This window comes from Acomys russatus, chromosome 8 (assembly GCF_903995435.1).
Source record: "Acomys russatus chromosome 8, mAcoRus1.1, whole genome shotgun sequence".
In the NCBI taxonomy this organism is placed as follows: Eukaryota; Metazoa; Chordata; class Mammalia; order Rodentia; family Muridae; genus Acomys; species Acomys russatus.
This window is the reverse complement of record NC_067144.1, coordinates 17,210,397-17,224,932: the sequence shown is the minus strand read 5'-3', so window position 1 is coordinate 17,224,932 and position 14,536 is coordinate 17,210,397. Positions and strand designations below refer to the sequence as shown.

Here is a 14,536-nt window from a genome sequence, read left to right as displayed (position 1 = left end):
GTCAAGCATTCCTTCTTGCCTTGTTTGGAATTTCAAGTTTCCCCAAGGGCTAAAGTTTCACAAATTCAGAGGCTCTCCAAGATTTCAAAGGACAGAAGAATGGAGCATTGTGGCATTATTCTGTCAGTAGAGAGGTCACACACAAAACCAAACAAAAGTAGCAATCATAAATCTACTTTCTGTCTCTATAGATTTGCTCATTCTGGGCATTTCACATACATAGGATCATTGAATACATGAGCTTTTGTGCCCGGCGTCTTTCACTGAACGAGGTTTTCTAGGTTCGCTCACACTTTAAGTCCATGTTCACTCCTTTTAATGTTTGATTGGTATTCTGTTGCATGGATGGACCACATTTTCTTTTCCTTTTCTTTTCTCTTTTCTTCTGTGTTTTGTTTGTTTGTTTGTTTGTTTGTTTGTTTTGAGACAAGATTTTTCTGTGTAGCCTTGGCTGTCCTGTAACTCGCTTTGTAGACCAGGCTGGCCTCAAAATCACAGATCCGTCTGCCTCTGCCTCCCAAGTGCTAGGATTACAGGTGTGTGCCACCATGCCCAGCTTAATACCACATTTTCTTTATCCATTTGTCAGCTAATAGACAGTTGGGCTGTTTTCACATTTTGGTTCTTATTAACAGTTTGCGATGGACTTCATATATGAGTTTTGCGTGGACATAGGTTCTCGCTTCTTAGAAATACACTAGGTATACAGCTTGCTGGATCATATGACAGAACTTTAACTTTTTAAGGAACTGGCAGATTGTTTTTCAGAACATCTACATATTTTTTCTATCAACAGCATATGAGATCACCAGTATTTCCACATGTTCCACACACCCATTAATGAGTTTAAATATAAAGCTGTGGTCAGAGACATGATCTACAGGTACAAACACTGCCATGAAGACTAGACCTCGGAGTAGTCAATCGAAGTCACTAAGAAGTAAATCAACCTAAGTAGAGCCAAACTGATTGATAAACTGACTTTAGAGTTACGGTTTGAGTCCCATAACCCCTGTCACTTGAGGTAAATAGTTAAACTCACTGAATCTCAATTATACTTCCTTCATATCATACCAATAAGTTGTATTTCCAGGACTATAGTCAGGACTTAACATTCTGAATTTTACATTATTTTTAGGGCTAATATTGAGATAAAAGAAAAAATTGCTAACTCATTAGGTATGAATAATGTCCTAGTCAGCTCTGGCTATGTGACAGTTCACACTATTTTCCTAGGCAGGATTTGAAATTACCTAGGAGACACACCTCTGGGCATGTCTGTGAGGAAGTCCCTAAATGGAGGTAACTGAGGTAGAAGGCTCACACCACATGTGCGCAGCAGCACAGACACACCCACCACATGCACACTTGCAAGCACACAAGTACCACCCACAACCATTGATGTTGCTCAGCCTGGTACAAAGGCTGGAGTTAAAAGGTCGACTCTGCGTTTTCTATCCAGTTAATCACATAGTCCCTGTGCACCAGGTGTTGTAATAGGCTCGGGGGAGAAGCAGCATACAATATGGAGGTGACGCTTATCCTCACACAACTTGCAGAGCAGAAGACACTCTCTGCTCACTTACGTGACCGAGGCACAGCTCCGGATGGAGCGCATACATTTGCCTGGAGTGGAGCAGTTCAGAATCCTCATCTAAGTCAAAATAAATAGGATTCAAGCAGCCACCCTTTGTAGAGGCTGGATTTCACTCAGTGTAGATAAGACAACGTCTAGTCTGGCCAGAGACTATAGAGGGCCAGTTAAACGTGGGTTTCAGATGAGCAAGGACATGCTGTGTCACATGTTTCAGAGAAACAGCAATCTTTTTATTTGTATCTGATGTAGCATTTAAGATTATTATATTGTGTGTGTTTAGTGGTGTGTGTGTGTTTGTGCGTGTGCACTCTCACATGTACAGGTAGGATTGAGTGTCAAGACATTGTAATAGGCTCAGCGGATAAGCAGTAAACAATACGCATATATCTCTTTGTTCAGCTTAACGAACAAATGGTTTCTACATTCCATTGTGTTCGTGTTAGGCACACAGGTGCGCTTGTGCATAGATGACAGAGGCGGACCTCTGCTGCCCTTCCTCACAGGCTCTCCAGCTTGGTTTTATTATTACTAATTTGAGAACATCCCTCCTTCTTCCTGTCTGAGACGCATGCTCTTTCCTGGGGCACCGGACTCACTCATTATGTGAGGCTGGCTGGCTAGGAGCCCCAGGAGCCTACCTGCCTTCAGAGTGCCGCCACACTTTTTAGGTGAGTTCTGAAGATAGAACTCAGGTCATCTCAGGGCCGCATGCCTGAGTTGCTGTCACTTTGCCAACTGAGCCTGGATTTTGTTTGTTTTTTGAGACGGAGCCTTACTATGCAGCTCAGCTCACAGGCCTCACAACTTCCTCACAGCTAACCCCGCCTTGTATTTTATTTAATATGCCTTTCAGGTTTCCTTTTCCCCCTCGATTTTATAAGATATAATTGATAGGTAATAAAAGATGTTCGTTTAAAGTATACAGTTCATGTAGGTGCACGGAGCAGATACCTGTGAAAATACTGCCAGAACCTGAATAATAAATACACTGGGCACTTGTAAAGCTTGTTTTGTGCTCTTTTGTAATTCTTCCCTCACCTGTTGTCTAAGGACCACTTATTTGGTTTCTTCCGTTGTTGACAAACTTGTAGGGTTTTTTTGGGTTTTGGTTTTGTTTGTTTAGCTTTTTATATGAATAGGCTCATACAGTATTTTTTTTTAACTGGATTGTTTCACTTAGTATAATTGTCTCGAGTCTCTGTGTCTTTTAACCTGTTGCCCATATTGAGCCAGGGACTCTAGTACCTTGTTCTCAACCCCAGCCTATCCCCTTTCCACACTGGCAAACTTGGCTTCGTAAGCAGACTTGCCGTATCTCCTTATTTGTACATTCTTGATATAACTCACCATCTTATGGCTAAGATGCCAACTCCTTAAAATGTCATTTCATAACCTGGTCTGCTTGCATGAGAATGCCTACATCATTACATCTCATTCCCCCCGCCAGAGAATAACTTTATGAGTTGGTTCTCTCCTTCCACCCTGAGGGTCTGGAGTTTGAACTCTGGTAGGCAGGCTTGGTAGCAACCATCTTGCCTTCCTCCAGTTTTGATGACTAAGAAGCAGCAGTTTCCAAACAGCTATTTTCGTAGTATCTGCCAGAACTGTTTTGTCCATCTTGCCGACATCTCCGTTTACTTCCTTGTAAACACTTACTAATCCGAGAATCTGCTGGGCCTGCCTTTGGTGGGATATGCTTATTATCTCAGCACTCCGGAAGATGAGGACCCTGAATCCCAGGTCAGCTGTGCTACAAAACCAAAATGGGGCAGAGAACTGGCTAAATGGTTGAGAACTACCTGTTCTTGAGGAAGACCCGGGGTCCCTTTCCCGGGCACCTAAGGCACATGGTGCACACACATACACTCAGGCACAGGTATATACATATGACAATATTAAAAAAATAGAAATAAAGCAAGACAGTAGCCTGTACCCTGACATCACTTCTGCACGAGACTTTCTCTCAAAGCCTTGCCTTTCTACTGTTTCTATTGCCGTTCAGTTTGTGATCTCTTGGTGTAAATGCTTGGAGTCGCTCCTAAACACCAACAGGTGTTCAATCAGGATGGATGTAAGTGAAGTTCATCGAAATCGGATTAAGTCAGCTTTGTTGTCTAACTTAACCACCGACAGAGTTCGATTTCCTGAGTAAAGTGTGACAAGGGTGTACCCTCACATTCCTGATTGTCCTTAGCTGGAGCTTTCAATCCAGGTTCCCAGCCTAAGCAAACTCGTCTGGCACGTGGCTGGAGACGTGTGTGGCCAGGTTATCTCAACCTAGGATTGGGTAGGGCAATGCATGTCGGGAGAGGCCGATCTTCGAAGGGCTTGTTGGGAATTGTAGTTCTTAGGGCCGGAAGTGGGGGTGGCTGGGGTAGACGACAGCTGAGGCAGCAAGCAGTCCTTGGCGCTGTCGCTGCCACGGTGCTGAGCATGGTTCTGAGTCCACCAGCTGTGTTGCCTCCCCTGCCCTGAGGCTGCTCCGGGTGCCCTGGCTGCCGAAGCGTCCGGAAGCCTCTCTTCGCCACGGAGACGGCCTTACAGTCCCGGATGCGTCCGGAGGGCGCGAGAATGGATCTTGGCGGCGGCGGTGGGGAGCGCCTGCCTGAGGAGAGCAGGTGGGCTGGGAGCGGCTGGCAGTCGAGGCGGCTGGGTGTGCGCTAGCGCAAGGAGACTTAACAGGGCTAGGATGACACGCAGTGCGGGGCGCGGCAGACCTGAGGGCGACTTGCTGCCAGTGACTTGTTTGGGAAGAATTTCCAAGAAGAGGGACTGACGGGGCGGGTATAAGGATGAGGGAGGCGAGTTGAGGGACGGTGAGCAAGGGCGCGGGTGTATGCTTCGTTGAGGGCCTAGGAATGGAAGACACTGAAGCTAAGATCCAAGGCTCCTGGAGGAGAGGTGGACATTGAGAGTCTGGGAGAAGGAACTGAGCTGCTGTTAGGAGATTTTATAGGCCAGAGTCCACAGAGAAGAGCAAGGACAAGGTTGATGCCCTGCCTTAAAACTTGTGAGGACACCCCAGACAACCCAGAGGGTGCTGTCAGAATTTCTGGGAGCTAAGGCTTTAGGTTATGATTGGCTCAGCAGGGCTATGAAGGGATGAATGTGAGTGAGGAGGAGGAGGTGAGGGCCTGTGTGTGAAAAGCCACTGATTGCACTGGGTGTGGGCTTGCTGAAGGGACAGAAATTGTGTGCATGTCCTTTGTCATTGAGATCCCGCTTCCCTAAGAGGTCCTCTGTCATTTCCTTTTTGTCTTCAACCCCTTTGCTTCTTCCCCACAATACAAACTAAGCAAACTCAAGTTTATGTGGAACTATTGTCAGGCAGTCTTAGCTTCTAGAAAATGAGAAATTTAAGATTTTGGTTTTTTTTTTTTTTAATTTAAACAATTATCCTTATTTATTTGTACATGTGGAAGTTAGAGGGCAATTTGGAGGAGGCCGTAGATCCTGAGAATAGAACTCCAGTTGTCAGGCTTTACTCACAGAGCCGTTTCACCAGCCCACATTAGGGTTAGAAAGCTGCTTTAGTTCCATCTACTTAGGATTTACTTCATTGACAACTGGTCTTAGGTTTGGGAGAGTTACTCAGGGTGGAGCCCTTGCCTAGCACGCAGGTGGCCCTGGGTTCCAACCCCAGCATCACAAGAACAACAAAAACAGGGTCTTTTGCATCTTGAGAGGATGCAGAAGCAGAGAGACGCAGCAGAGTATGGAGCAAGGAAGTCTTTCTTGACGTAGAGGTGGGTTTAATACAGCGATGGTCTCCAGGGCCGGCAAAGTCCAAAGACTAGAAGCAAAATAATTTACCTCAGAGTATTCTTAGGGGAGAATTGAAAAGTGCTTGCTATGATGTACTTTCTTGAGTACAGAGTAGCCTGTGGCCACTGGATTAATAGGGCTTGGAGTTGTTACCTGAGGGCTGTCAATGGTGTATACTAAATGAAACTACATGTTTTACTTCCCTTTTCAACATTTTAGTTTCTGCTTTTGTATATTTGGCTATTTATTTTTTCCTCCAGATGTCTGTGAAGTGTTTTATGTAAAATATATACCTTGCAGCTGCTAAGCAAGCTTTAGAGTTATTTTGCTTTTTCTCTACTATATATCATGTGGCCCAGGCTGGGTCAGATATTTTTGTTTTTTCTTTCCCATTTAGCTGCAGCTGTATTGGTTGGCTGGTTGGTTGGTTGGTTGGTTGGTTAGTTAGTTAGTTAGCTGGCTGGTTGGTTATCCATTGCTTATCTATTATATGCCAGACACTGTCTTGATGGCGTTGTGAGGGTTGACTTATGTAATGTTTTCACAGATGTGTCAAGTAGCTACTGTAACTACTGTCACTTCACAGACTAGGAAGCAGAGGGACAGACAGCTTAAGTGACTTGCTGTGGTCATTCAGTGACTCTCTGGTAGAACTGAGACCCATGCCCAGTTACCTTTAACATCTGTACTCTGCTGCTGCCCAAAATGACAATAGTGACAAATGTACACAGCGGTGTTAGCGGTTTACTGTTCTGTGCCTGTCATTTAGGTGGGCAGGGCAACTCCTATGCAGGTACGTGTTTCTGTCAATTACCCCTTTCATATGTGCATCTTAACTAGAGTGCTTTAGTCTAAGCAACTCCAGCAGTGGGGCCACACACACACGCACGCACGCACACATGCTCACACAGACTCTTGTTGTAAGGCTACCCTGGTGCTGGTTAGTTCAGCATGTGTTTAATGAAGCTTCATGGCACTGATGGCCTCCATAGCTCCAGATAGATGCTGGCAAGTGCATGCCTTATGTGTGAGAATTGATGCATTGTGCTGGACCACAGCAAACATAGCCTTTTTATGGTCACTACAACACACAATTCAGAAAGCCCACTAGAGGAGATGGCAGCAGTTTTTAAGCATGAAGGATATACAGTTTTCCAATGAAAGCCCTCGATAGTGAAATGGGCACTATGGAAACCCACCAAAAGTGTCTCTTTTGTTTTTATCTCAGCGGCATTTCCCACTCAGCCAGCCTGGCCAGAGCTGAGCTCACAGTGGAATTTCAGAATTCTCTTTTCATTTCCTATATCTAAAGCTACAGTGGAACCGTAGCTTGTGCGCTTGACTTGCTCATCTTACTGAGTCCCTCCTGAGTGCTGCGGTCTTCTACTCTGTTGGAAGATCACAAGGCTTAAACCATGAGCTCAGGCTCCTCACCGAATGCCTGGTGTGCACTAAAGTACAAGGGTTGGTCCAGTCTCCAGGTTCCATATGCTAGGTTGTTGTCCACGGGTTACTGTTTGCGGTGCTGTAACTTTCCCTTCCTATTTCCAGGGCTCCTCTAGCTGAGCACATGGGAGATTGGGATGTTGACCTAGCTCTTAGCTTCATCCTATAAGTGTGCTTACATCATAGGTTACCCTATTGTTTTCCACGTGGTTAACTGTCTGATAGCAAAATACCACTGGACTTAAGGATGGTATTAATCTTTCCCTGAAGTTTCCTTAAATGCCAGTTTGGGGGAGTTGTCTGCTGAAACTATCATTAAAACAATAGTCCTGCCTTCAATCATTGCCCTGTCGCCCTACACCTCAGTGAGCTGTGCAGTCTCCTGGAGGGCTAGGAGTTCAGCTCTACCCAGGGCCCAGTGTTCCTGGTGCAGTGGCCCACAGAGTCAGAATTAAATAGGTGACTCTGAACACTAAACAGACCAAAACCTTCCCCTCCTATGTCCTCAGCCCTAGTTTGTGGCATTTTCCATCTAGTCAACTAAGCTAGAACCACACAGGAACACTCTTTCCCATGTCCCTTATCCAAGCAAGCATTAGTGTTTCCTTAAATTCTTTTTTTTTTAATCCATCTCCAGATATAATGGTTTATATTTCTTTTAAAAATCCAGGGCATAGCATTGCTTTTAGGCACAGCCAAACCTTGGTGCTGAAAGCCAGATGTTTTGTCCACCCCTGTCTCTCAGCTGGATCCTGCTTTGTTGGGTCCCTTCTCAGTGAGATTTTCCACAGGGAAACCTTAGAGCCCTTAAGCCTGGCGATCTCAACAGCAGTAACAGAAAGGATGCAGGCCAGCATCTCCAGCCAACGCAGACATTCAGGGCTGACTGACTGGTGTTCTTACAGTCAGGAAGTAGAGCGCGCTGCTCAAATGGGCCTGGATCGTGTTGGGCTTAAATGATGGATCCTAGGGTAGGATGAAGCCTTTGTAGAACTTCATGGGCCAAAATAAGTGATAACAGTGGTTCCTTTCTGGAAAGGGCGTGAATCCAAGGCAGGTGCACATGGTTACCCACAGACATAGTCTCACAGTGGAGATGAGTCTAGCAACTACTTAACTCATTTCCCTTTCTGAATGTAGCCTCCCAGTTCAGGTTTCCATACGGTTATTTATTTACTTTTCAGAAACAAAGTCACTACAGTGTTAGCTCAGGGATGGTCAGTGACGTTTCCTATTGTGGTTGTATACACAATGGGATTTCTTCAGCCACAGTACAGGATGAAATTATATTGTTTGTAGGCAAATGGATGCTCCTGAAGATAATCATCTAAAGTCAGTCTCAGAAGATTAAAAATCCGATTGCCTCTTATTTTCTCTCATTCCTATACTTTACAGATACGTAAGGTCATACATGTACTAACAATATGAAAGTAGAAGTGAAACTGCAGCAAAGGGGACAATGGGAGCAACGGAAAGGGTTGGAATGTAGTGGGGACATGAGGGTAATGTGCTCACAGTGCATTATATACTTGCGAGAAAATAGTCTCTGATAATAATAAAGTATCAAATTGTAATATAGAGAAGTCAGCAATTACAGGGGCAGAAGAAAATAGACCGTCGTCCAAGTGCCGTGCACTAGTGTTCAGTTTGTGGTTAGTCTCTCTGCAGCTCTTGGTCATGGCTCGTCGTTCAGCCGCTCTGGCTTCTTCCCAACCATCCCATCCTTGCTCTTTGCACTCCTCCCAGGGTCTCTCTCGCTCTTTGCCTGAAGAGCTTAGGCATCCTTTCAGTGCTGCTGTATGGAAGGCGGTCCGACCCATGCCTGTCCATCTCCGTGTCACAACCTTTCCTTTTCACCTTGATAATGCCAAGGCTTGGCCGTGCATAAGGACAGGTGGTAAAGCAGGTGACCGATCACATGATTTTTGAGCATTCTATACTGTGGAGTTAACTATTTGTATCAAACACCTCCTGCTCCTGCTCCCTCCCTGACTGCCCCCCACCATCCCCTCCAAATATACCCTTGAAGCTTTTAGGAAAAGTGTTTTTGTCAGAAGGCAGGAGGGGGAGGTGTGTCAGCTGACAGCAGCAGGTACTATGCCTCAAGCACTTCCGTTGGCTTTACCTCACACCTGGTTCTGTTTAAGGAAGTTTTTCAGTTCTTCTATCAAATTTTTTTTCTCTTTTTCTTCCTTTTCATCTTTGCCACCCTTCTCTTTATTTTGTTTGTTTGTTTTTGTCTTTGAGACAAGGTCTCTCTGTGTAGCCCTGGCTATCCTGGAACTCACTCTGTCGACCAGGCTGGCCTTGACCAGAGGCCTGCCTCTGCCTCCCAAGTATTGGGACAAAAGGCATGTACCTCCACTGCCGGCCTCACCCTTTCCTTTTAAAATCCTACACATGTTTCATTAACTTGTCTGGTTAATTGTAAAACTTGCTTTGACAACATAATTGGACCTAGGCTCGCTGTGTGTGGTAATTAAAATAATGATTTTGAAGTATTACAAGGAAGAATGGTCTAGCGATAGCGTAGTGCCTGGGGATCCTAACAAAGGACTCATAGTGAAGCACGTTCTTTAGTATCTCTGAGAGGAAGCTGAGCTAGAGCTGAGCGTGAATCCCTGCGTGGGGTGACGGGAAAAGATGTTCTAAGTGGGAAGATCTGGTGAGTAAAATCACAGAAGCCAGCGAGAGGCCAACATGCTTGGGGTATAACACACCACGTAGACGCTGTTGTACTTAGACTGAGGAATGCTAGCAGGGAGCTTAGTATTTGCACTGCGCCCACGTGATGGAGAACGTGTGAGCTCCACACTGAGGTGGTCGTGCGTCACCACTGGTTGTAGTTCCTTTTGTTAAATATGCTCATTGATGAAGTTCAACAATTCCAGCATCACTCTAGTTTGGTATGCCTGGTGAGGCATCTGCTGAAAAGATATAAGTTATAAAGCTGTCTAGAGATACTTCCTATTTCTTTCTAGATAGGAACAGGGCCGGCCAGTGGCTAGGTTCTCCTGCATGCCTCAGAGTTGAGAGAGTGGACAATAGAGTCAACAGTGTTTTCCCATAAGCATAGCATTTAAGAAGCAGCATAACTCCTTAATCATAGAATCTAAAAGTTAAATACTATGTAATTAAAAACAAATTATATAGCCAGATATAAGGAAATGTTACAGTCAGATTAAGGATGAGAATCTCTCATTACCTCAGTGTTATTGATAATTATTTCTCTTTTGTTTTGTTTCTTTCTGTACATACAAGAGGAACTAATTCTTTCTAGGACGTGCTTTCTGGCCTTGGAAGTCCCAGGGGCTTGCCGACATTTGACATTTGAGTATTTAAAAATCTTTTATAGTACTTTCCAGTTGTTTGCTAACTTGGTTGGGTTATTGTTTCTTTTTAAATGTTTTCTTTATTTTTATTTTATGTGCATGAGTATTTACTTGCATGTGTATATGTGCACCCTCAGAGGCCAGAGGAGGGCGTTAGAGTCTCTGGAATTGGAGCCACAGACAGTTGTGAGCCACCATGTGAGCGCTGGGAACTGAGTCTAAGGCCTCTGCAAGTACTCTTAAACACTGAGCCATCTTACCAGCCCCTGTGGATCTTTTATTTTTACTTATTTATTTTTGGTTTTTTGAGACAGGGTTTCTCTGTGTAGCCCTGGCTGCCCTGGTACTTGGCTTTGTAGACCCCTGCTGGCCTCGAACTCAAGGAGATTCACCTGCCTCTGCCTCCCCAATGCTGGGATTAAAGGCGTGTGATACCACACCTGGCCTTGTGGACCTTTTATTAATTGTTAATCTCAGAAAAGGCTTAAACCACCACACAGTGGTGGCACAGGCCTTTAATCTCAACACTCAGAGGGGTCTACAGAATGAGTTCCAGGACAGCCAGGGCTACATAGAGAAACCCTGTCTTGAAAAACAAAAACAGAAACAAAAAAAGAAAGAAAAGGCCTAATCACCTCCTCATGTCACCAAGGTAACACTGTTAACTCTTTTTTTTTTTTTTTTTAAGTATTTTTACATTGATATTAGTGTGCACACACCCCTTCCCCCCAGAATGCTATCAAAGCTTTGGAAAGTATTTCTGGTCAAAATTTTAATTCTTTTCTAGGGTTCATCATGTTGATATCCTGTCTCACCCTCCACTTCAGGGATCAAATCATTTCTTCACTTGGTACAACCTGACCTCTAACTGTGATCTCAGTAATGATATCTGTTCTGGACAAAAGACATACTGTGAAAGCAATATGCTAGAGCAGTTTCCTTTTGCTTCTAAAAAGAACATTCTAGGGCTTGGGGAGGTAATGAAGGGATTGCTCTGCAAGGAGGAGGCCCTGCATTCTATCCCTGCCTAGCACCTACATTAAACATAAGCAAGAGCAGCAAACCCGGGCGTGGCAGCATGTGTTTGTAATCCCAGCTCTGCGATGCAGAGATGAGCAGTTCTCTGGGGCTTGCTGGTCAGTCAGCCTAGCCTAGGCAGCAGGCCTCAGATCCCTGTGAGAGAACCTGTCTCAGAAAACAAGATGGATGACTCCTAAGAAAACAGCTGAGGCTGACCTCTGGTTGCCATCTGCACAAAATGCGCAGGAGCATTTCTAAGGATGACACGCTGAGGTTCTTCTCTGGCCTCCGTGCATACCTGAACAGATACACGTGTTCAGACACACACACACACACACACACACACACACACACACACACACATACAGAACTCATCGGGGATTGCCAACTTGCCAGTATTTTTTACATTGACTGTCATTTTACAATGGTGTAGTGTCCTCATTCGTGGTCTATCCAGCTGCATTGTTTCAATCCTACATGTCACTTCTTACTATAATTTGAGTTACTATTTAGAACAACATTTTTGCCCCAGATAGTTGAGTCAGTTGGGTAGTTTCTACTTCTCTTTCATGGAGATTGTGTCTAAAATTCTCCCACAAGAAAATAGGATTGCATCCTGAGTCTGGCTTTACTGTAAGTGGGTGAAAAGAGTCAGGCTGCGATGGGTTGTGCTTCTTGTTTCTGTCGATGACAGCTTTATCAGTTCTGCGACTGAATGGCCTTGTTTGTCATTGGCTTAGAATGAGACACTTAAGAAGTACTTTTTAAAAGATTCATCTAGAAGTTTCTTCTGTCTGTGTGTCTGTGTGTGGGCATGTGTATATGCATGTGAGTGCCTGTGGAGGCTAGAGGCCGAGGAGCCCCTGCAGCTGTGTTAACAGGTGGTTGAGAGCCACCTCTCATGGGTGCTAGGAGTCACATTCAGGTCCTCTGCAAAATCAGTACACACCCTTAACTGCTGAGTCCTCTCTCCAGCCCCAAAGATGTATTTTTAACTTAAGATAAGAAGGGGAAATGTTGTATGTACTTGTAAAGGCGACTCTACCAAGAATTTCTCTCGGCCTAACACATTCCAAAGGCTTAGACTTTGTCCAGGTAAAGGCTACATCTGAAGATGGTATGCCGCCATCCAACAGGCTAGCAAAAAGTCATCTTGCCTATTGAAAACATTTTTAAAATAGTGGAGTTGTTAGGGAGATAGCTCAGTCATAAACTTGTAAGCGGCAGGACCTGAGTTCAATACCTAGCACCCAAGTAAACATGCTAAACACGGCAGAACACTCCTGTAGTCCTAGTGCAGACAGTGGGGCTTGTAGCTGATGGGAGAGGATAGGATCTCTGGGGCTGGTAGGCAGCCAGTCCAGCATAATTGGTCCACCTCAAAAGAGAGAGACAGCACTTGAGGATGACACTCTGAGCCTGTGCTCTGGCCTCCATGTGTACCTGTACACACACAGCGCACACACGCGCAGCGCACACACCCTCATAGGAGAAGACACTTGATTCTCCATGGTGGTCTTCTTACGCACATCTAAGGGTCAGGTAAGAATGGATTAGCCTATTCCCACTTTGTGAATTTCAAGTTAATTTAGTATCTCAACGCTCTGAAAATATTCCTATCATCAGGATAGAAAATACCAAAAGGCATACTAAACTATGTAAATACAACTTTGAGAGGCATGTGTTTCTTCCAGATGAGCGTCTACCAATTACAGAGTGCTTGGGATACCATGGAAGAAGAGCCATGATTCTTGGTGATTTGGCATCTCAGAGACACTTCCTTGTGGGACAGGAAGGTTTTTTCTCCAGGGAAAGTTACTGATAGACCTGAGTGCTCAGACATTCTAGGGCTTTTCTTTGCAGGATTTGGGGAACAAAGAGTGATGTCTGCTTCATAATGTTCTCTAAGGAATCCATGTGGGATTGACCCAGAATGACTCAGAGAGCAGGTATGCAGCCACTTGCTGGGCCACACTAGCTGTTAGGCCTGTAAAGCTTGATTGTAGTTTATTAGAATGTGAAAGCCAAGTCTGACAAAATTGATCAGAAGTTGATTAGTCCTGCTGACGCGTGGGAGATGCAGTCGGTGAGCAACAGTTGGCTTCTGGAATGGCAGTTCCACATGATATAAAGATAAATTGAACTTTAAGTGAAGTTCTATGGGCATTTTAGGAGTGGTATAGATATACAAGAAAAGTCTGGTGACTCCATGTTTTTGGTTGGTTGGTTTGGTTTTGGCTTTGGTTTATTTCAGATAGGGTTTCTCTGTGTAGCCTTGGCTGTCCTAGAACTCACATGTAGACCAAGCTGGCCTCAAACTCACAGAGATCTGCTTGCCTCTGCCTTCTGGAGTGCTGAGATTAAAGGTGTGTGCCCCATCCCTTGGTTTTTATTATTGTTTTTAAAAATAATTTTTACTTTATGTATTTTGGTGTAAGGGTGTTAAATCTTCTGGAATTGAAGTTATAGATAGTTGTGGGCCACCTTGTGGGTGCTGGGAATTGAACCCAAGTCCTCTAGAAGAGCGGCCAGTGCTCTTAACTTCTGATCCATCTCTTCAGCCCTTGTTTTTGTTTTTTGTTTTTAAGACAGTGTCACTCACTCTGTTGTTCATATTGGCCTGGAAACTCTGTTTGTAGTACAAGATGGCCTTGAGTTTATGACAATCCTCCTGTCAAAGCCTTCTGAATGCTGGGATTATGGGTGTGACCCACTATGCCCAGCTGGTAATTCAGATGTTTATTAAGGAAAAGAAAACCTGAATGTCTCCCAGTTCAAACAAATTCTTGCTCCCAAGGCCTTCAGAGCAGAAGCCCAATCCAGTTGCTCCTCCCTTTATGGATGCCCCTATACCTATCACTGATTTTATATATGGGGTTTACCTGTCTGCCTTCACTCATCTACCTTTCTAAAATTTCTCAGAAAATGCACAAAAGAGTGTATTGATGGAAGGGATTATAATTCAGAATCCTTCTGCGGCTGCTGTTTACACGATATAAAATGGCTATGATAACGTTTCCTGAGGAAATCTTTACTGTTTCCTGTGCCACTATGAAAAGAGGAGAGAGAAAAAAAAAAAAAAGAAAGAAAGAAAGAAAAGAGGAGAGAGCAGTAGTCTAATAATGGAAAAGAAGACAATGTGTGCAGTGTAGCAGTTGGGGCCCGAGAGGCCAAGAGCAACACGTCACCATCTCCGTGTGCTTTCCTCGTCCAGTTTGACCAGTTCATCCAGCTGCTGCGTTCAGTTGCACTTGGTCTTGGGGTTTTGCTGGTTAAAAGCTGTGGTGAGAAAATGCTAGGGATTAAGAGGAACCAAGGTGATGAAGGGCAGCAATTTTTCTGACTTTTCCACTGAAGTACATCAAATAGTCTAGGA

The 14,536-nt window shown here is 44.5% G+C and overlaps 1 protein-coding gene across 6 annotated transcripts in view; it reads left to right on the top strand.

The window, feature by feature from the left end:
* Window positions 1–14,536, top strand: part of Rubcn (rubicon autophagy regulator) — a 61,630-nt gene that overhangs the window by 2,771 nt on the left and 44,323 nt on the right. For 5 of the 6 annotated variants that reach the window (XM_051149797.1, XM_051149796.1, XM_051149802.1 and 2 more), the window contains exon 1: window positions 3,958–4,215. The exons of the other annotated variant lie outside the window; for it this stretch is intronic. In XM_051149797.1, coding sequence (XP_051005754.1) covers window positions 4,148–4,215 — 68 coding nt within the window. In that variant the 5' untranslated portion in view covers window positions 3,958–4,147. Of the gene's footprint in view, window positions 1–3,957; window positions 4,216–14,536 lie in introns of those variants that run through there. 6 annotated transcript variants of the gene reach the window in all.